The sequence below is a fragment of the Clarias gariepinus genome, chromosome 2 (assembly GCF_024256425.1).
Source record: "Clarias gariepinus isolate MV-2021 ecotype Netherlands chromosome 2, CGAR_prim_01v2, whole genome shotgun sequence".
Taxonomy (NCBI): domain Eukaryota; kingdom Metazoa; phylum Chordata; class Actinopteri; order Siluriformes; family Clariidae; genus Clarias; species Clarias gariepinus.
The window spans coordinates 27,964,467-27,988,561 of NC_071101.1; the positions used below are offsets into that span (position 1 = coordinate 27,964,467).

Below are 24,095 nucleotides of genomic sequence, written 5' to 3' on the forward strand. Positions count from 1 at the left end.
AAGTCCTCCTCCCTGGAGAGTTTCTTACAGAGGAAACAATGTGCAATGCACTGATGTGGAGACTTCTGCCATAATTTATTAGCTTTGTTTTTTTAATTGTTAGCAAGCAGAGTGTGTGAATGCCATGTTTTTTTTTTTTTTAAACTGCATGGGTTCTGAGTATCCACTATACAGCTACATTAATCTTATTTGGCTGATGTTTTTATCCAGAGCGATTTACACCTGAAACAGAATTCAACTGCGAGTTCAATCAGTAGACCAACATCTTCGCCAGTGTGCCATGGTGGTTACTATAGAATTGATAACATCATTAATACGAACTCATTCATATAAAACTGTGAGGGTATAAAGTGTATTAACACTTTAATCATTAGATCATGCATTATATCTCAGTTTTTATAAATCTTTCATTTTCATAGGAAAAAAAAATACTCTGTATTGTTGAATGGCTCTGTCCTGCCACGAAGGTTATTCAAGAATGAAATTAGGTGATCTATAGTGTAGTGTATGGTCCAATTTGGCATTTGAGTTGCACCATTTCACTGAATGATGTTGGTGAAAGTGGTTTAATATCGGCACCCCTGTTAACCCGAACGTACAATTTCTCTTCAGGTCTGCGAACACAGTAATTGGGGATGAGGGGGGATGAGGATGGGTTCCCTGTTGAGTCTGGTTCCTTTCAAGGTTTCTTCCTATTGCCATCTCAGGGAGTATTTCCTTGCCACTGTGGCCGACACCCTCGGCTTGCTCATCAGGAAGAATCTCATTATTATCTAAACACATTTATTTCTCACTTATTCAGACTTCCATAAACTTTCTTTTCATTTTGTGACAATGACCATTGTTAAAAGAGCTATATAAATAAAACTGAATTGAATAGAAATTTTTTTAGATGAAAATATTCACATTTGTTACTTAGTTTAGTTAGGTTTTGGTGTCGAAGGATTGACATAATTGGAAATACTGATGGCAGAAAAGTTCACAAACAGTGATGTTGGTGCCTGAGCAGAGCGAGAAACAAATACAGGAATTTTGAAGCCTGTTGAGAGAATACATTTCACTATCAAAGCAATTAATTATCCACAGTTTGGTTCACATAGAGTGATGTTGTGTTACGTGAAGAGTTTTGGAAATTGAAAAATACTTCTTAGCAAGTATAAAATATATTATAATAATCTGACTGCATCAGGAAGCTTCAGGAAATCAGATTAGCTATTAGGAATGGTTTCGAATCGTCCTGCACACAGTCGCAAACATAAATCTGTTTGCAACTTGGTTCAGTTTTTTGTTTTTAAATTCTTGATCTGTACAATTAGATATTGCTCTTAAACAATAATAAATTTGAGTGTCATCATACCCTGCCATTTGTTACAGTAAGGTGGTAAAATGTACATAAATATAAACCATAAGAACATGTTCACCGGCTCTTAATCTAGGCTATAACAACACAAATTGCTGTACTGTTTTACCACTTGGATATGGTCTTGTGTGTGTGAAACACAGTGAGAATGAAACATAGAAGCACTCAACATCTCCAGCACCATGTTTATGCCCTGTTTATTTATAAACAGTTTATATACATGCACACAAATAATAAGTGGGTGGCATGATTTTAGTATTACAGGCTTCACAGAAGAAATCCTTATAGAACAACTAGACCTGTTTCCCTCTGTCCCTCTTATCAGTGGAAAAGGTAAAATTTTAAATAACTCACCACAAATTGTTATGGTTGCATTTATCCTGTAGACCATAATAGACGCTCCTGACATTATTTAATGGCCTGCATCATTACTGGACTATATAGTCTATTTTAAATAAAAACTGATGTGCATATAAGTATAGTCACAGTAAATCTTGGTCATTATCATTTTTCCTGATCGGCTCCCTGACCATGGGGTTTGTCACCTGAAACACGAGTACAATGCAAGTAATCGGGTCGAATTCCACAATCCTGGTTCTTTGCAGAAATGCAGTAAAACGTTCAACTGAGATTCATAAGATGCTACTGATCTAAATAAAGTTGCTATCTTTCAAATGTAGGTTTAGTACAAATTCAACTCTTTCCTTTCCTTTCCAGGAGAAAAAAGGGTGATAAATGCACCCAGAACCTCTTTGATCATTTGAATCGTGGAATATGCCTGTGCCATCAGGGAAGAAAAAAATCAGGATAACCTGGTCATTCAGGTAGTCAGCTGACTTTATTACCACATAAAGTTGCTAAACCTAGACCTGACCAACTTAAGCAACCCCAGATCATAACACAGCCTCCGCAGCTCCGGGCACGATGCAGTATCACCTCATGCACTTCCCTTCTTACCCCGACACGCCCATTGCTCTGAGATAGGATCAACCTGGACTCAGCGTCAGACTATATTACCTTTATTCATTGATATAGGTCCAGTCTTTATGCTCCCTAGCAAATTAAACTGATCAATCTCACTTACGTGGTTTTTCCTATGGCCATACAGCTGTTTAGTCCCAATCTTTGTACAAATGGAAATGCTCCTAATATTACTTTTAAACATAGCTTTGATTTCTACTTTTGATTATTATTTTTCTTTATAATGAAACAAGGCATCTAGACCAATTCTGGTCATTTTTAAAATTAACTTATTAATTAATTTATTAATTAAGTTGATGGTTTAGTACTACTCTTCCAGGTTGTTTTCTTTGCTTTTGCTTTGTGAGAATTGCTTTTAGAGATTGCTGTAATCACTTAGGTGAGATGTGCCCTTTTCAAATAAATTGCCAGGCAGTGTATAAATTCAGTGTACATATGTTGCTCAAAAAGTGCCGTATGTACTATATGATTGTAATAGGTGTTGTAAATTGCACAAAGCTGCATTTGCTGCATTAGCTGGTTTTGCTTGGTCATATGGTTAAACTTACTGGAATCGTTTGGGATGTTTAAAACCGTGCATGTCTCGAGCTTCCAGGTGCATTAGTGAGTCTCTGCTTTGGTGCCATCAAAATCGGGGGGGAAAAAAAGACTGGAAATTTAAAGGAGTATCTCTCCATTCATTTATCTTTTTGTGCGAACGAGTCTCTTGACCCAGATCACTCTTGGAATAAAAGTGTGCATTGATTTCTCAAGCCTTGTGCTCACAATGCTTCTTCTCGTTTTATGGCTGACATCGTGACAGGACGATCAAGGGAATGGAATTACTAATGGAGAAAGAGACTCTCTGATTGTGAGACCTGAGTAATCTCGCTGATAAATGCATCACCCTGTTGTGAGAATTGCTTTTAGAGATTGCTGTAATCACTTAGGTGAGATGTATCTGAGGAGCCTTTGTGCTAGTATATTAGACTTAAGTCAGATTATTTCAAACAGCTAATGCTGCGTTGCACGGATGGATTGTTTGACAGCTGGTAAAATACAGTAATAAAATAATCTCCTTTGTCTAGCACAGTTCTTATCTGTCTGTCTGTCTGTCTGTTTGTCTATCTATGGTATGGATGCCCTCCAAATAGGTGTTCATTTATTCAGTAAAAAGCTGAGAGTGGATTAAAGCTCTGTTCAAGGATATATGATTCTCTTGAGGGTGTGTGAGGAGAGACGTGAATAGAGAAATTTCTAATATTCTACTCTTTTATTCCCCAGATTTGAATCAGTGACTTATATAAAATAACATGAAATGGCTTTACAGAAGGTCGAAACTGAATAATAAACATGCTCGCTTAAGCAGGAAGACATCGAACGTGTTCAAGGAAAAAAAGGTGGAATGTTTTCAAGTATTTGGCAAAATGTTAACTTTTCATCAGATTTAAGACCCTGCATTTGACTCACAATTATTAGGGTGCAGCTTTTCCCAGTGTCCCTGACCTCTTGATTCCTCTGACTTGGTCTATGAAGTGTTTGTCCCTGTCTCAGGTTTATGGTTACTTGTTCCCCCTTAGCTAAGCAAATCTTTAACTTTCTTCTACAGCTCCAACAAATTCTGCGGTTTAATTACAGCTTTAATATACAGGAGTGATAACATCAGTGTGATTTAATGATAGTGCTTGAATTGCAGATCACAGGTCTTATAAGCCGAAGACAAAATTGTAATATTTGATCCAGTAATGAGCAATTTATGCTGTAACCTATACAATTATATATATTTTTAAGAGGTCAAAATGGTATAGTGAATGCTAAATTCTGTGCTGAAAACTTTGTGATTTGTCTTTTTTTTCTCCTGGCAGACATTGATGAGTGTGCAGAGGGGAAACATTACTGCAGAGAGAACACTATGTGTGTGAACACCCCTGGATCGTTTATGTGCATTTGTCACACAGGCTACATCCGCATTGATGACTACTCCTGCACCGGTAAGCAACAGATCCTTTGTTTTGAATGTTTAATGCAATAAACAGCTTCACCAAATGTCCAGGAGGTCGATTACATTCAATGATGTAAGGTAATGGTGATGGCAAATACGACCTTCATGCCATAGACTTGATAAAAGTGACTCTACAATGCCTTAGGTATAATTAAAAAGCTGTTCTCCCTATTGCAGTACGGCTCACTAGAAATTGGGGTGAGGTTCAGCAACGTGTGCATTTTCCTCAATTATTGGGTTGAAATGCAGTGATTAAATTGACCAGAACTGTAAAACCACTTAAAGTGTAAATGTAACTGCTCAGTGTCAGTTTGTAGAGCAATAGTTTATTTTCTTTCATTCATCGTACATGTTAAATGCTTTACAGTTGCAAGAAAATCTAAAAGCTTTATCCTGACAAATCATTAATGAAGCCCTTTTTTAAAAAAAAAAAAAAACCAACACTTTACAAGCAGCTACTGTAGACCACCTTGCCCACCATTAATCAAGTATGAGTTGCTAGTCTTTATGTACTTTTTTATTTAGGCGTTTGGCAGATGCTCCTATCCAGAGTGATTTACAAAAGTGCTTTGAACAATAAGTGTATAATACATTTGTACAATGTTTATATGTGCAATGAGTTTTTTTTTTTTATTCTGACCTCAGTGTGTGTAGTCCAGCTGTACAAGTTTGATTATAGACTACACATAATTTCCTAATACCTTATTTACCAGACAGCTGATGAACCATTTACAGCATTTAATTTTTCTGATCCGCAGAATATCAATATTGTAAAAGAGATGGATTAAATTTTTGCCACAGTGCTTTCACATAGATCATGATTAAACAGTTTGGGAGCTGGGGGCGCCTGCTTGGAGCTTTGCATCCCTCTATAAAAGTCAATTTGTGTGATTAAGTCAGCCTTTCTCTGGCTCGGCTGTAGCAGCTTGCTTGTAAGAGGTGCTTACTAAAGTCAAATGCCTGTCGTCCTTTTATTGACTTATGAAGATAGAACTATACATGTACAATCTTCACCTCGCATGTAGAGTGGGATATAACTCTTTCTGACATGTACACTCCTCCATGTATATCGACCAGTGTGGAGAATTAGTGGATTGTGAGTTTGTAAATGGACTTGCATGCACTGCATCTCTAAATGAAACTGAAGGCTGAAAAAAATAGATGTGTATATATGTGTATATAAATTTTTTTAAATGATTTGCAAATAGAACAAGAAATATTGTGCTTAATATTCTTACATTTGGTTTGTTGTAATCTTATTTTTGTTTAAAAATCATAGATAGTTTGGCTAGATTTAAGAATATTTCACTTGCTAAGATGTCAATTTTTGCAGAAAAGGTAATATCGAAGCTATGGATGAAGAAAGTTTGCTCAAGAACGGATTGAATCAGTGGCGCTTAGAGTTAGTGCGTGTGTCATGTGATGTGATGCAAAGTGAAACCAGCAGTGTTTAATGCTGAAGTGTATAACCCCAGTCCAAAGGAAGGTTTTCCCCCTCTAACATGCCTCATTCATCTCAAGCAAGCCTTGGCAATTACCTGATGAAGTGAATCTGTTGTTAAGTGAGGTAGAATGGTAAAGTTTGCAGCGCTGTAGGATTTTGTGGGCTGGTTTATTGATTTTATTCTACTGTAGGTGAAACCCCACTGGTTTATGGCAGCTATATTACTGCTTCAGTGCTGAGCTGCTTTGTTTTTAGATGTGAATATTGAGATCTTTTGAATTAATATGGGCAGGAAATATTGTACTCAGTATCTCTATACGGTATACGGGTTCAAATAAAGCCTGTAGGCATGGTGAGCATTATACCTGACTGTGTTTACAGTACACTATATAATTAATTATTATTGAAGTATTTTCTCTATCGTGTTGCACACTTACGCTGCGGAATCAATGTGAAGGATAAATATGACGAGCGTGAGGAAGATCTTTAAGGCCCAGAAGCATGCAGTTTCTTTCCTCTGACTTGTCCTGTGCTGCTTGTTATCACAAAGCTGACAACAGAGCTTTTTAGGAGACAACATGCGTCATGGATGAATGGTGAAATATGAGTGCTATTCTAAGCAGCCTACTCTTTTGATCATGTGAAATAGTTTATTTTTATTTCTTCGACTCTGTTTTGGGTACAGCGTGACTAAGAAGGCATTTCTCCCACAATATTGTGTAGACTTTAGCATGCCTGTGCAAACTAATAAAGATACCGCTGATGATCATAGGCTTATTTTCAGTATAGTAAGATACAAAAGCTGCTATTCTATCTGCTATAGATACAAAAGCTATTTTTATTGTGGAGGGACACTAAGTGATATATTTTAAAGGAATGTTTTGTGTAATTTATCTGACAGATGAACAATATCGATGCCATTATTGTGTTGTTTCTCTGCTGGATTGCCTGAAGCACTGGGTTTCAAAGCACAGTGGGGGAAGGGGGGGGGGAAGGAGGGGGTTGGGGCACGTACAACAAAAAAAATTCGGCCTTTAAAAATCAAGTCAAGTATTAAGTTGCACACGTTATTCACTACGGATGATATACTGTAATGCAGTAGGTGAAATATATAAAATCTTCAATTTTGGAAAACATCAGTAAAGAAGTAACTTATCTTTCTGCACTAGGATGCTTCGTTTTTTTGAAGCATCCTAGTGAACACTGTAGAAGCTGGTTACTCCAGTTATCATAGAAAAACATGCTCTATAAAATCACTCTGTTGGCGAAGGTATTCTTAGGGGTAGAAGGGAAATCCTGGTGTCAAAATGAGGCTGAGGTTCCCTCTTTCCTAATATTTTAAGGAATTATTAAATTAAATATTCTACACATAGGATTTCGACAGAGTTTTCTGAGGTGCTGCACGTAAACAAACTCGCACTGGCTAAATCTCTGTAACCGGATATGATACAGCAAAATGGTATCCACATGGAGCTTATTGAACCACACAAAACGCCTCTCTGTACCTGATTTGATGTGACTGGTCAGAAGTGTGGTGGGGATTAAAATTCACTATTTCTAAGGCACTTACTGTATAATTATTAGCCTGTTTGACTGCTAACTGGAATTGAAGAACGATATAAAGGAAATTGTGTTATATGAACAAGTTAATGAGTAAAAAGCTCAAATATTATTTTAAGCATCTAATTAATTTCTCTATTTTGAATAGCTTTATGAAGATCGCAAAAATGTTGAGGACCCTATATCTATAACTGAGAGCCCTTGATTTCTAAAAATCAGTACAGGAAGTACACAAGCCCCTTTTTCAGTCTGAAGTGTTTCACTGAAGCTTTGGCAGCACACAGATACGCTCGTTTGCCAATAGCGCTCTTCTGTTGTCCCATGCATGCTATTTTTGTCTCATGCTTCGCGTCCCTCTTGATAAGAGAAAAGTCCTCTCCCAGCTAGCACAGTCTGCCAACAGGGGGGAGAAACAGACTCGCTTCCACGTTGAGGTGTTTCAAAACAGTCAAACTTTTAATTAGACATATCCCTGGTTCTATTTGATGACTGGATTAGTTCTGTGTGGTTTTGCTTCAAAGAAAGAAAAGCACACAGACTTGTAAGTGTGCACACACAAACACCCCCACACACACACACACACTGGTGCAGAATATCTACATTTTTGACTATTCTATGCTATTATATATCTTCATCACAGATGTTGAAATTAAGTTAGTGAACATCTGTTCGCTTTGAATGTTAACCCACACAGAAAATTTCTAGTCCCTAATTGCACACACACACACACACACACACACACACACACACACACACACACACACACACACACACAAGGATTTTAATCCTGTTCTACTTCTCCACTTTGTATTATCCATTATACCAGCCTTTGACAAAACACTATTCGCTGTCCTCCCAAGAGACACAGACAATTAACTGCAGAGCAGTGTGTTTGTTTCTGGCCCCTGAGACACAGATTTATAACTGTATTTGAGCTGACCATGCGACCAGGCTGGTGCTAGTGAATGTACAGTTACATTAATATATATTTCACAAAATATATTTCATAAATAGCAAATTTCATTTTCAGTTTTCTGCCTTTTGCTTATTTTGGCAAATTATTATTTCTCTGACAGACGCAGTTGTCTACAGCAAATGTTGCAAAACTTAAAATACGCATGAGCGATTTTGTGACTTGAAACGCATGTGCTGTCAGCACGCAGTCTGAAGCTGGTGCATTCACTTTGTCTAGTTCTGTCTGATATTACCTGTGCTATGAGACTGAGCTGTCATCATATACAAAAGGGAAACTGAGGAAGGTAGTAGGAAGGCTGTTGTTGCTGTAAACTGAAGTTTTTTATTGTTTATAATGTTTATCTTGATCTTCACCAATTTGCAATTAAAAAGGTTTTGTGTGCAAAAAAACCCCAACACTTCTTTCCTTGATCTAATTCTCTGCCACTACTTTTTGATTGACTCACTAAAAACCCTCACTGTCAAAGCATGAGTTTGCTATATTTTTATTGAAACCTAACCAACATATCACTCACTCACTCAACATCTATAGCGCTTTATCCTGTATACATGGTTGCAGGGGGCTGGAGCCTTTTCCCGGTGCACAAGGCAGGGTACACTCTGGACAGGGTGCCAATCCATCGCAGGGCGCACACATATACACACACACGCTCATTCATACACTACGGGCAATTTGGGAATACCAATTAGCCTAATCTGCATGTCTTTGTACTGTGGGAGGAAACCGAGGGTACCGGGAGGAAACCTACCAAGCAAAGGGGGAACATTCAAACTCCATACACACAGACCCAAGGCAGTGATTGAACCCGGAACCTGGAGGTGCAATGCAACAGTGCTAACCACTTAGCTACTTTGCCACATCAACATATTATTTATTCTAAAATGCATGATTAAATGACCATAAATAAAAACGCAGACTGATTCATTACATGGGAAAAAACTGTGGGAGATTCTGTGGGAGAGTTATAGCATTTTGAAAAATCACACAAAATTCACAATTATATCCCAAAAAAATTGTAATAATATTCTTTTTCTTTTTTACCTTTAAACATCCTTGTCTCAAAGAATGTATTAAATGTACTCAGTTTGCAATACGTAATGCTTCATTAAAAAAAAAAATATATATATATATTTATATGTATATAATAATTATATATATATATATATATATATATACACACTGTATATTCGCGTTACTGTAAAAAAAAATCAGACATTATGTAATACCGAGAAATTACAGTCTACACCTACTTTACTTAATTTTTTTTAGGTTATTTAAACATTTTAAAATGATTTGTAAGCATGTTTCTCTGTTTTATTGATGTAATGGTGCAGGGAGTGTTGCATTTATTTCCTAATCAGAAGCCAAATTAATTAGGCTTTTGTCCATTTTGATAAGGTACATAGATAGCCTATTCTAAATTTAACATTAAGTTGATATTTACTGTGGGAGGGAATTACATTTACTGTAGCTAGCAAAGGCTCAGACATTTTATTCAAACTGACTGCATTAACCGTTGTGTTTATAAAACCGAACGCAGGATAATCTTTTTAGCCAGACACCAAGGTAAGGTTATGAACAGACATACAGAGAAGAACAGAAGAAGATTGACTAAGCTGTTTGGCCAAGGTAAACCTAAAATGTCAGAAAGACATAGAAACCTAGAATAATAATAAAGAAAAACAAAACATAAAAACTGCCCTGTTAAGGTCCCGCCACAGCATTTTGGGTTGAGGTTTGGACTTTGACTAGACCATTTAAAAATCAGGATTATTTTATTATTTGGCCATTCTGACGTAGGTTTTCTGGTGTGCTTCAGATAATTGTCCTGTCCCAATTTCGACCAAGTTTTAGCTGTCTGACAGATGACTCACGTTTGCCTCTAAAATACTCTGGTACACAGAGGTAGATTCAAGGTAGACTCGACAACTGCAAGGTGCCCAGGTCTGGCTTGGGCTACACAATAAGCCCAAATCATCACCCCTTCACTGCCATGCTTGACAGTGGGTATTTCTGCTGAAATGCTGTTTAGTTTAAACCAGACTGCACTTGGTATTAAGGCCAAAAATCTCCACTTTGGTCCATAGGACTTTGTTCCAGGAGCCTTGTGGATTGTTCAAATGCAGTTTTGCGAACCTTGTACTGAACATTTTAACATGTTCAGTGCATCCTGTAGGGTCTGAGATGTAGCTCTTTGGTTTTTGCATTTCTCTGAGTACTGCACTGTCTGCCCTTGGGGTGAAAATGCTGGGATGTCCACTGCTGGGAAGATTGGCAACTGTCTTGGATGCTTTCCACTTGTGAATAATCTTATTTTCTGTATAGTGTTGAACTCCTAATCGTTGGAAATGGTTTTACAATCTTTTCCAGGTTGATAGCAGCAACAATTGTTTCTCTAAGACCACTGCCTATGACTTTCCCTCTTGGCATCCAGACCGGCAAACTGCTAAACGTCTGCTTTTATAGAACTGTCTGCACACCCGCTGATGGTCAGTTAATTATGGGCTGATGATTGGCAGCACCTGGCTACAACTTACTCTCTTAAATCTTGTGAAACCAGAAAGGGCGTACTTAGTATTACACACTCGTTTTTATTTAAATTTTTTGTGCTTTATTTTGGTAAAAAAATAATGGCACAGTGAAAAAAGTTATATGCTGTTCGTCTGAGGTATATTTGCCTATACTAAGACCTGCCATGATTTTTTGCTATGTTTTTATACACAAAAAATCTGTAAAATTAAAATAGGGGGGTACTCATTTTTTCACATGACTGTAAGCATGGTACAGTATAGGCTAGTATTAAAGTATTAGGACAAAAACTTTGGACATATGAACAGTTTAAGTACAAAATGAGATAAAATGACTTTCTGACTTTTTTACATGCATGTAATCAAACATTTTTCTTTTTGAAGCTTTGAACCATCACTGATGAAATTTTTTTTAAACTAGTGGTGCATTTCACTGTAAAAAATTAAAGAAAAAAGTTAATAGAAAGAGAGAACACTACAACACTTAAAAGACTCACAAGTGCTTTACAGTATATATATATATAAATTTAGTTATACAGTTAAACCTTGGATTGCAAGCATAATTTGTTCCAGAAGCATGCTTGAATATTAAAGCAATACATTTTACTAACGGAATTACTGACAGAGAGTGAGAGACGAGATCACAGACATTGACTATTCAAGTGAAGCTCGTACAGTAACACTGAGCATAAGAGACGATTACTCACAATCCGACAGTGCGCGAGGGAGAAGAACCATTGACTCGGTTTTGATCACGTGATGCTCGGCAGGCAAAGTGCATGAGTACTACTCGTATATATATCAACCCTCGCTCGTTTATCAAATTAAAATTAATTTAAACGTTTTGCTCATCTTACAAAATGCTCTCGTTTTACATAATGCTCAGTTACTCACAATCCAAGGTTTCACTGTATTATTGTATGACAATTGTTAAAAGTGCTAAAGACAATGGCAATTGTTACAAGCCCTATGCAAATAAAATTTATTTGAATTGTTTTAATCAAAAAAGACATGCTTAAAATATTTTCAAGCACTTGCAATACTTCATGGTTCCTCTCCAGAAAGTTTTTCTCAAACTTTCGAAAATGGAGTTGCAGTCAAACTATTCAAGTATTACAGTACTTGTTGCTTATTGAAAGTACAACTTCTGCTTGGCCCTAACGCATAAGCAGCCTTGTGTTGCTCTTGAAGGTCAGGATTTGAGTTCATTTCTTACTGAAGTGAGGCGGGTCTTCAAGTGCTCCAACAATGATGAAGATTAGCCCTTAATCCCTGTGAAGAGAACGTTCTCTCTTTCGCTCTCTTTCCCCTTTTCTTTCCCTTCATCCTTGTGTACGTGTGTATTTGTGGGTTGTTCTCCAGAGGTCAGTAAGAAGGCTTTAATCTGATGATAACAGAACTGTCTGACTTTTTTTTCTGATTTGTGCGTGGGTGTGTGCATCAACTACCTCACTTACCCACGGGGGTGTCACAGGGGAAACGGGATTAGAGTGAGCCAGTTCAAAGATGTTGCTATCAGCACTGTTTCCGAGGCCTCCTTCGAAGCTTTGGGTTTTTTAAAGACCCCAAAAACCTACAGATGACTGGAATTTTTCGGTTTGCAAATATAAATGTATGTGAGTGAATAAAACACCTGTCAGTAGTGGGGAAATGAATAGCGTTATAATTCTTGTTCAGCTTCCTGACAGTCTCTGAGACTTGAATACTCCACAAAATAAGCATTTTTAGCTTTTATATTCACTTACGGAAGTGTCTCCACGATGATTGTGGCTGTTCAAACGAGACAGGGTTAATTAAGGTATTAAATCCTGCTAGTGGATGTCATCTTTCTAAATCTGTATCTCCCTCCTCTGGTGCGATATGTGCATGAAATCCAAATATACAAACATGACATCTGTTGCTTTTAAAAGTGTGCATGTGTTCAGAAATAGGTTCTAAAAAGCAGGCATTATAGCACAGGACTTTTATTAATTTTTTTTTATAAATGTTAATAAAGCTTGTATTCAGGCTTTTTCCTAATGCTGTAAATAAAAGCAGTTCATTAGCATGTAGCTCTGGGTCTCATATGCTCAGCTCTGTTTCTGCGCAGATGTTCCAACAGCAGTGGAGGAGAAGAGGAGAGGAGCGAAATAACATAGAGCATTCCCCTGGTGACTGCCTGTACATAATTGATTGTTTATCTGACAGGAGCATGAACAACACTAGAACGAAAGAGGGGGAGAGGGAGTAGATTTGAGTGGCAGGAGGTGAGAAAGTGTCACAGCGTCTCCGCAGTCCTGTCGATATGCTTGCAGTAACACACAGCATGCAGGTCCAACTGCCAGCGGGCCATAGTGACCTTGGGTTAATCTCCTCACCCGTCTACTTGACATTTAATTCCTGCCTCTATTCAGATTCTTTGCAGTCAGATTCCTGTGCCTAATTCAGGACTGCACAGGGGCAGGGTGAACATGCATGCATGTCTGAATGTCTTACAGTATAATCACTACTATCTACCTATAATCTAATCTACAGTAGTTATCTACAATCACTACTATCACAGTACAGTACATGTCGTAAAGCGAGCAATGTATTATCAGTCTGCCTAGGTGAGTATGCTTTTTGACAGTTGTTCAGATACATTCCATACTCTCCACTGATGAAAAGGTAAATTGATCTTTTAAATTACATGTGAATATCCACAAGCGAAAGAAAAGCTTCTGGAAATCATCATCATCTCATCAAGTATTCTGTTCAGTGTGAAAGTAGTTTTTGGCAAGTGTGTGGAGTGAGATAAGTGAAAGCATTGTTCACTAAAGTTTCAGTCCAAGGGCATCCATGCAGGAATGAGTCATACTCTGACTTTATAGAAGTCACTGAGTCACCTTGTATTCTCTATGTCTCCTTTCTCTATCTATTTCTATCTCCTGCCTACATCTATGCATCTCTTTCTCTCTCGATTCCTTTTCTCTTTCTGTCCATTTTACCACCAGTCTTCAAATCAATACAGACATTTGACTCTGAATCTGGTTTTCGTATTATGATCATATAATTCTTTCACTGGCTGTTTATTCTTTCTTTTACATTAGTGACAATGGAAGGTCAAGATTGGTACAAGGCATTCTATCATTTTTAAAGCAATTTTGTGGTTCATTTAAACAGTTTTACAGCACAAGGATGTTCACTCTTTTAGCAAATTATAATTTTTTAAAACACAAGGTTGTCTATAACAACACATTTACAGTAAGTCTCCTACATACAGTAAGTCCCCTACATAGGAACGTGCACTGAGACTGAGTTCTGTTTCGATAGCTTGTTCGTAAGTCTAATTTGTTTATAAATCCAACAAACATGGTCTAGGTACTAGGATACTAACACAATTGACCATACAGGGTATATTACAGTACAATGTTCTTTGGAATCATGCAGATGGCTTGTACTGCACTTGTAAAGGATGCACGCTGCACGTGACAATGTATCTAACCTCCGTGATTAAACATGCGCGAACGCATGTTTGTATCTCCAGATGTACGTAACTCGAATGTTTGTATGTAGCGGCTTTACTGTACCTTGAAAACTGCTTTATAACTTTATCTTGGAAGCTTAAACGTCCACGTTTTGAGCAAAGCATGACACGCGCAGTACAGTAGCTACTTGACATTAAAAGCTGTTCTGCTGTAACAGGCAAACCATGTCACTTCTTTCTGTCACATGATGGTGAAGAGAAGACAATTCCCGTGCAACGCAGTGGTTCCCACAAGTGGTTTAAATGTTTTCAGATAATGTTTAAGCCAAAATAGGATGTTTAAACTTTGTTACTGCCGTTGCACTTACCTCTTCAGTAAAAAATGATGTCCATGATGCATTCTGTATAATAGGACATTATTTGATTCCTTTTCATGAGTGATAATGAGAGTTGGAGAAGGGTACAGGGCATTCTTTATCAGAGTCATTTTGTGGTATATTTTGAGTGCAGAAGGCACTTAACAACATTTTTAAACAATCTTTTTGCAAGATATTATTCTGTGACCCACATTATTGTCTATAAAAGAACATTTAATTTGAAAACTGCTGCATAACCTATATATTTTAGAAGCTTTAAACTTGTTGTTATACCACCATTCTATAAACTTAACAAAGCAATGTAGGATACAGTAGTGTATGCATTTTGGTTAAATAATGTTACAAAACTTAAAATATGCAAGACTGATTTGTATATCAGAGACATGAGGCGTGTGCTGTGTGTGCAGGAAGCTGTTGATTAAATGGTGCATACCTGTAAAATGCTAGGGAGAGGTCATCATGTATAGAAGTGAAAGTGAAACTTGTAGACGAGGAGTCTGATGATGCTGTAAACCAACGTTTGTATATTGTTTATAATGTTTCTCATGATCTTTATTCATCTTTCTAATTACAATGGTTTGTGTGAAACAAACCTTAACAGTCTTTTTCCTTGATCTAATTTGCTGCCACTACTTTCTGTTCAACTCACATTAAAAAATTTAAAGCATGACACTATATATTTTTGTAAAAACTTAACCAACATATTATTAAAACTAACCTGCATACCTAACTAACCACGAACACAACTGCAGACTGATATATCTATTGTGCCAAATCTGTGAGAGATTGAGTTATATGTTTTGGAAAAATCACGAAATTTTCACAACAAATTTCACATAATAGTTTGTTATTTGTGCATTTAAAATCTATGCGAGTCAAAGAAAACATGCAAGTTTTTCAAAACTGCAGAAATTGAAAGAAATCTCATCTTGCAATCAAACTGTTTATCTTGAACATTCCAAACTAGTTTGATGGAAGTCTCATTTAGAATGACTATTAGTCTTGCTTATTACACCTAAGGCTAATTATCTAGGTATTGTTTTTCCTTCTTTGGGAATTACACATTTGTGATCTTGCTGGACCAAACCTTGTTAGAATCAAAGAGGATTATGTTGCAATCCCATGCCGATAAAGATCTCCGCTTGGGTTCATGGTCTATTGAAGTGCCGACAGAAATTGCTTCTACAGCGTTACACCATTTCAGTGTACAATATATGCACATGCAGTTCTCATAATGTTTGCTGAGAAGGCTGAAAAGTCATTCCAGTCCAAGATTTCTAACTTTAAATGAGGCTCTGGTCATAATTCCCTACGTTTCATCATTGCCTTCCTAACCTTAGAACAACACCCACATAAAGCAATTATTCTGACATTTGTCTCAGATTTTTTCCTTTCTGTCACTGTCTTTGTTCTAGAGCATGATGAGTGTGTGTCGGGGATGCACAGCTGTGATGAGAATGCACTCTGCTTTAACACTGTAGGAGGCCACAGCTGCTCCTGTAAACCTGGCTACACAGGCAACGGCACCATATGTAAAGGTGAGGACGGGCTCACTACACACGCACACTAATGCACACTCACGCACAAACACCTGCCTTGCATAATTGAGTCTACCTGCTTTGTTTTACACACTCTCAATAGTTTATTGGAAAGCTTGTTTATTTGATCTTTGGCTTTAAGTGGCCTTCGATTTTTGTCCACAATAAATATGAACAGTTGACATTATTTTTGTGTTTGTGACAGACAATAATTTAGTTAATACACTTTAAACATGGCAAAAATTTCTTGAATACAGCATATTCTTGTGGTTTTTCTAAATGATTGAATAAAAAATAGGATTTTATGGTATATACTTTATGTGCTCAAGCTTAATATGGATCTTTAGCAGGTTTATTTACTTACAGTAAATTGTATGTCCCTTCATTAGGATTAATCAGTTATAAATCATGGCATAAGTCTGAACAGTGACAGGATACAATAGATAGGGATTTCTAATCTATGCATTTGTATAGATTTTTAATCTATGCATCTATGCATAGATTATTTGTTTATGGCTGGAATTTTTCACATTTTCAGCCATAAACAAATAGGAAGTCAAAACAGAATTACATGAAACAAGGACTTAGGAAATGTAGACGCATATGACTCAGAAAGGGGTTCCTGAACAGCGTAATAAAAATAGAGTTTCTAATAGAGTTTGCATGATTGTCCAGCAATTTGTATTTCGAATCCCCACAGTGTCTCAGCTATCTGTGTCTAAGAGTCCAAAAAAGTAAAACTGGCATATTCTCTTTCCCTTATGAGTCACAGCATCACTAGTTAAACATGGGCATCTGTAAGCTCATGTATACACAGAGGGGGTGGATGGCACTTTCTGCCAAGGGAGTTACACGGCCCTATGACATAACAATTCAAAAATATGTGGTTGGCTGGCTACATGTTTCTTGGAGGAAGACGCCACCCTGTATAACTGGTACAGTGGCTGTTGTATAATGCTAATTGTCCAAGACCAAGGCAGGAACAAATTTAATGAAAAAAAAAACAAAACATGACTTTGGCAATAAACATATACAGAACATGATGGAAAGACACAGAAATGCTAATTAGGCCAAATAATTGGAGGAGGAGGAGAGAACAGAATAGAAAACGGAACCCAACTTACAAAACATCAACAGCTTGCACTGTGCTATGAAGCCCTTCAAGCATACGTCCTGGACATGGGTAAGTATAGTGCTGACAAAAAGCTCAGGACTAAAGTTGAAATGCATAAAGAATACGACAAATGTGTTAATAACAAAGGTGAGAGTAAGGACTGTGTGAAGCGCTATGCCGTTGCTTTTAGATCCAAAGTTATAATAAGTGTTTGATTTCATTTTCCTAGTGGGTAAGAAACTGTTATATGTATTTATTCTTATAACACAGAAACAAATATAGAATTAGCTTCCCATTTATACCAGCTTTTTTCCACCTTTGTCCCTTAAACACATGAGGAGGAGAAGTCCATTTGTCATGTGCCAGACGCAGAAGCTGAAAACAGGTGGAAACAGCTTAGAAATAGCAAAAGGCCCTCAGATTTAGAGCATAAACATAAAAAGAATTTTGACTGTCATGGTGGTGTAGTGGTTAGCACTGTGGCCTTGCACCTCCATTACATTGATTTGGTTAAAAAAGAAGAAATTTCTAAAGAATTCCAAGTACACTCCTGTTTTATATTAACTTTATAGGTGTGAACTGCATCCATCTATTCTATCATTTATGTGTTACAATCTCTGTTCAACCCTTAGCCTTGTGCGATGGTCTCTGTCTGAACGGCGGCACCTGCATCTCGCCCAACACGTGTGTGTGCGCGCAGGGCTTCACTGGGCAAAAGTGTGAAACAGGTAAGAAGTACTTCTTGTCCTGTCATTGCTCTTATCACACTACTTTTCTTTCGTTTCACCATGCACAGTTGTTGCTAGCAGTATTGAAACAGGTGTGATGCAGTGAAAGTAGGAAACTTTCGGGTGTCCCGGAAAATTTGGTGAGGGGACTGAGACAGCTAAAGCAGTGCACTAGGTTATGCATGGGGTGCATTTGACCATTTTGTCCTAAATACAAAAAACCCCAACCAAACTCAGTCATCTGAAATATCTAGGGAATAACAGGGCCCTATAAACAAATCTTTGATGCGGTTTGGAAATTTTATTTTACATAAAATTTGATTTACACGTGACTTTTCATACCTATTTGACTCCATAAGCTGAAAGAGAAAGAGGATACAGATTTAATTCTCTCTCACCTGTATATCAGATGGAGAGCTGTATTATATAGCATTCAGCATCGGAGACTCTATGCTTTGCTGAATAGATTCAGATTCATTTCGCAATCCATCCTCCACACACTCCCATTGACTTTTTGTAATAAAGTTGCTTCTGTTCACATCTAATTTGGCAATGAAATACCACGAGACGAGCTGAGTTTGTAGGGACCTTTTATTCAAAAATGCGGATTTAAAGCTCAGACTGTGTATGTAATCCCAACATTACATAATGCAGCAGTGCTGATACTCCTCTCTGGGTAATTAAGAGTAGCAGCAGATGCTGAACACAGCTAAGACAAAAGCAAGCTGCAGCAAGAAAAATGCACTTAAACGTCCTCTCTCTGCAACAGGACACGCCTACTCATCCAGCTTTGCATCGATTCCACATAAACGAGCCTTTTTACGATGTGTCCCTGTGCAGCAACCGATTGAAGCCCAATAGCTTTCCTTTACCCGCTGTCGTTCCCAGAGTACAGAGATAGACACTTAAGTTGCTGAAGAGCCCTCAGACACTTGATCACAATGATACTGGCAAAAATAACATTTCTGTAGCAACACCCACACTTTCAGCCGCTTGTTCTTCATGTAGTATATACTTACAGTCTCTAATTTACGAGACTCTATCTATAAAAATGATTTCACATAGTGTGAATCATAAAACTTTGATTTATTTATCAACTTTGCTAGTGATTTAATTAAAACGTTACAATCATGTTTATTATAGGCAGTGTAAAGCTTCTCAGAGAAAACAGATACAATATCTCTAAAGTTTATTAAGCTGCTTTGGTTTATTTATTTATTTATTTATTTATTCTTTTTTTAGTGCATGCTGTAACATAAATTATGGCAATTGACTGAATATGCAACGATTCGTAATACTTAAGGTTCATTTAAATTGGGTACAGAAATGCATAAAAAGGAACACCACCAACAACACAAGCACAATTAAAAAGTAAAAAAAAAAAACTAACTTTGTAATAAGTAATATATATTTATTTTTTTGCACACAAACAATTTTAGATATTTTTGCTATTTTACCGGCAGCATAAAAGGAGTTTATGAAACCTACCTGGCTAGTTCTTAGTTTTTTGAAAAGTAAGTGTGGTGTTGGCTACGATTAATGTTATTGGGAAATTTAGATTAAGCCATCAAGTTAGATTAACACTGGGAAGATTATAGTCAGGGTTACTTTAAGGTTAGGTCTAATTTACCATGAAAAAGTAACCTTGAATGAAACTGGTTTATCTCAATCGTAATGCCATTTATGGTGACCTCCTGCACCCAAATATTTAACTCTTAATCTAAACCCTTTGCTCGTGCCTTTTACACTTATTGGTTCTGACAAGTAATTTTTTTTTAAGTGTCAAATGCAATCTTGACATGTATGATATGCTTAGACAGATAGCAGAAAATATCAATGTATTTTCTAACAAAATTATCGTTTTTATTCTTTAATTGTTAATAAGGACTAAAGACCAAGCCACAATGCATTACTAAATATTCATAATGTCTTTAATTAGCGCTTGCCCTACTCTGTGTCTTAGCCAGACAAGGTTATAGACTCTGCATAGGTCTAGTTTACTTGGTAACCTTAGTTGTTTTTAAAGATGATGGTAGTACGTTGATCAAGGTCTAGATGGTTTACCATTGGTTAAAAGTCTTGGAAAATGCCCTTTAAAGCACTGAGATTGAGAAGAAATTGGCCTGAAGTTGGATGAACGTTCCCTTGAAGTGAAGGTTAGTAGCAACTGGGAGTTTAAGATGCAGCTCCAGTACAGAAGTCAGACCATGAAACAATGTCTAGGGTCTCCCAGTTGATGCCAGAGTTGTGTTTATGGAGCCATGAGCAGTCTAAGATAACAGGTTAGAGAATTTGCCTCAGGGCTGACTATGAGGAGGTGGTATCAAGTGGTGTGTGGTGTTTTGTTGAGGTGTGCGTGTGTGTGTGTGTGTGTATGATGGCGTCTGATCTCACTGGTCTTGCCTCGAGGGCTTGAGTCTCTAGAGCTCTAGATATTGTTGTGGTTGTGATTTCCATATCTAAGTAGGCAGTGATTGATGCAGACATCCGAAAAGAATGGATGAGAAATAGTTTTCAGAGGTTTTCAGATGTCACACTCACTGCATTAGCCTTCCAAAGTGTCACTCATGCTACTGTATGATTACAGGAGTGGGTTTGGCAACTGCTGGCCTCCAAGATACAAGCAGAATATCTCTGTATTGCTGTTGTCTTCACTCTGGAGAAGAATTGAAACCTGCCAATAGTTTTGAACAATGATGCAAGAGCTTGAACGCTCGTCTGAAGTTAATGAGTGACTAAATTCGCCTGTGGTACTCGAGAAGATTATCTAAATGTGTGGAGAAATCAATATGTGAGTGTAGCTGATTCGCCACACCAAGCTATGCATTAAATCTCCTCCAAGGCCATATGGGCCATGTCATTGCATTTGCAATTTGGGGTCAGAGTGCATAATTCTAGGGCATTATTTGCTAGAATATGAGATGTTGAATACGAGCCTTGAGATGGCCATAAGGCAACTCTGTATTCTGAGAAATTATTGATCATTGACTCTGAATACATTCTGCACAATTTAATACTACAGATTACACAGATACTACAGATACAACAGTGGTGCGGTTATGCAGCAGGCAGCATTTTCATACCCTGCCTCAGAAAATTACAGTAGGTGAATTGGCAAAGATCAGTTGCCCCTATGTCTAGGGTGAGACTGTGAATTGTGCCATATGATTTTATCCTGACTTCTTATGACGTGCTGTGATTTCAGCATGACCCTAACCAGGAAAAACTACTTGAAAATTTGAATAAGTAAACTCTTATCTGTTCAGGGATAAAAATAGAGCTAAAAAAGTGTGTATTTGTGTGTGTCACTTCCCTTGAACCTGTTACTACTCTGAAAGCTGCTGTCCTCACTGGCGCTTAGTACACATTAATCAGTGAAGCACTTTTTATTTTAATGTGTAGAGGCACAAAACTTTTCACTGGATGAGTTGTACAAAGCAGCAGACGAAGAGTTTGACAGATAGATGGATGGTGAAAAAAAAGACAGAGACACAGTTCAGGTGCCCATGGAGAGTGAGGGCATTTCTGGAAAAAGCAATACAATAGAACACTACAGCAAATGTCACCTATGAATCACTCCGTGTCTTCTGTGTATGCTGCTTTGCTGCGTTCGCTTATTTAGTCGTGTTTTTGATGCATCAGAGTGCGTTGATGGCTCCCAGCATGCACCTGGAATAGAGATTGTGCACAGTAATTAAAAAAGCTGTTTTGACTGTCACGTGTGTCAAAGCATCGAAAGACGTTTGGGGTTTACTTTGCTTTTACTTTTTCAAGAAAATTGATTACAAAAAGAATGATGAGCGGTTTTCTATTCGTATTAGCCGGGCTGAGAGTTCAGGGGATGCACAGAGAGGAGAAGAGACAAAATTAACGGGGTTGGGGTCAGGACTAAGGATGGAGTGAACACAGAAATGCTTTCACTCTCTCTCACTCTCAGCAGCTCTGTACTGGCTTTTAGGAACACCTTTGGGATTCACTGGCTACCCAGCAACAGCTCTGAGAGAAAGAGAGAGAGAGAGAGAGAGAGAGAGAGAGACTGGGATAGAAGGGAAGCCTTATAAGGCACTGTTTATAGCGAATTGAATAAGCTGAAAAGAAAAGAAGCAATAACTGTGCAAGTACAAAGTGTAATTCTAAGCAGAGGCAGAAAGTTAATGCAGGGAAAAATGCAATCTCAGTCTACAATGCAATACTAGAGAATGATTACTACTCACATATATGGAAGGCTTAGACTATCTTCATAACATGGCCAGAAACTCTAGTGATGTTTTGTCTTGCAAAGTCTGCCTATGAATGGAGATCAATATTAGGTGAAATGTATGTTTTTTTTTCTTCCTGCTGATAGTGTGAAGAGCCATGGCTCAGGGTGAGCTTTTTATATACTGTATTTTTAGCACTGGGTAGTTTATCCATCAATGTTTGCTGACAACTGTGATTAGTTTTTCCCTCCAGTTTTCTTACGAACATCTTGGACAGATCATTTCCTCTTGGCCGACAAGAGAGCACAATCAGTGTCCATTTTAGCAAAACTTTTTAAAAACTTTTTTTTAGAATTGGATGACTGTATTTATGGAGAACAAGTGAGAGGGAAAGATTATATAAATATACTTGGGACAACTGGGCTCATTCCCAAACACCTCCCACCAGTGCTGAGACACTTCAAAACACACCACTCCCCCTACTGTTACAATCATGGAAATGCATGGTGCATTCTTTATTAATAAAAAACTCCCTTATGAACACAGATTCATGAAGTATCTATCTGATCAAATCATATAGAGCGGAACTAAAATGTGCTATTCTGATGTTCGTGCTCAAACCATTTGCTTAGTCCTAGTGATGATGTCATTTCCCCAGGTGTTAGGCTGCAGCTACAGCCAGTAGCGTGGCATAACCCTCTCTGGGGAATGGACTTTGCAGCACACACATGTCCTTTTAATGCAGTGCTGCAGTCCGCTTCGTGGGTAATGATGCATAGAGCACTGTATAATGCATAGACTGCACTCTGACCATTCTGCTGTACTCTGAGAACAGGAGAAACCCAAAAGATTCCGAAGCAGAGCAGTTTATTTCCCCAAGCTTTAAATCAACATAACTGCTTGAATATGTAGTCAGTATCCGAAAAGCAAATCCTACAGACTGCACTTTATGAACTGAGACTTTATAATGAGGACCATTGCTTATCGTGCTTATATATTGTTAATCAGTGGCCCAGTTAGTATCCTTTTAACCTTTTGATGAAAATTTAAGAAGAAAATAACTAAAATGTATAGGTGCAGTGGCACCACAATGTGTCTTATGTAACTGCCATGGAGATGAAGCACAGTACACAGACTGTGTACTGTGCAGTGTTGGGTGTGACACGTTACAAAGTAGTGTACTTAAATTAATTAAAAAAATTTGCTTGTCCTGCAGAACCCTTGCAGACCAAGTTACTCACAATCCACGGTTCAACTGTATTTTGATAATGGTGGTGGAGACCTATAGCCTGCATAAGAACTAGACAAACCCTCTATGATGTAACCCATAGGTTTTTTAAAGAGCAGTTAAGCTCAATGGGAATTTCCCAAATCTTAAGTGGAAATTGAGACTTCTTATCATCGCCATCTTGCCATTAACTGACCCCACCTAAACCAAGTTGATCCTTAAATGGGCAAATAGTTCGAAAGAACAAACTGTTGCAGTTTTAAACATTGTCGAACACCTGGTTGATGGAAAATGATGGAAAACTTGTCATCTTGCACTAGAGACAAATCTGTGGGAAACTTTCTACCTTGATGGTATCCAAGCACGAGTGAGACACTGGAATAAGTGCATTAGTGTAGTGGGGATTATACAGAGAAATAAAGGTTTTTCCTCTCATAACTGTGTTCTGGTAAATATGATGTTATGGAACACTGTACGTAAGTGAAATCAAGTGGATAAACTACATAGTATAACATGTGTCCTATCAACCCTGTTACTCTGGTCAGTCCTGTTACCATGACTTCAACCCTGTTACTGTCATTAATTTGGGCGAAAAGAAAAAAAATGAACATTTAAATAGCCTTTCACAAATTGCAT

General features: G+C 37.6%; 1 protein-coding gene across 1 annotated transcript in view; it reads left to right on the forward strand.

Annotated features, from left to right (window-relative positions):
- The window catches only part of nell2a (neural EGFL like 2a), a 76,651-nt gene that overhangs the window by 29,962 nt on the left and 22,594 nt on the right, over nucleotides 1-24,095 (forward strand). The window contains exons 14-16 of the mRNA XM_053491085.1: nucleotides 4,186-4,311; nucleotides 16,068-16,190; nucleotides 17,937-18,032. Of these exons, the coding sequence (XP_053347060.1) occupies nucleotides 4,186-4,311; nucleotides 16,068-16,190; nucleotides 17,937-18,032 (345 nt within the window). The remainder of the gene's footprint in view (nucleotides 1-4,185; nucleotides 4,312-16,067; nucleotides 16,191-17,936; nucleotides 18,033-24,095) is intronic.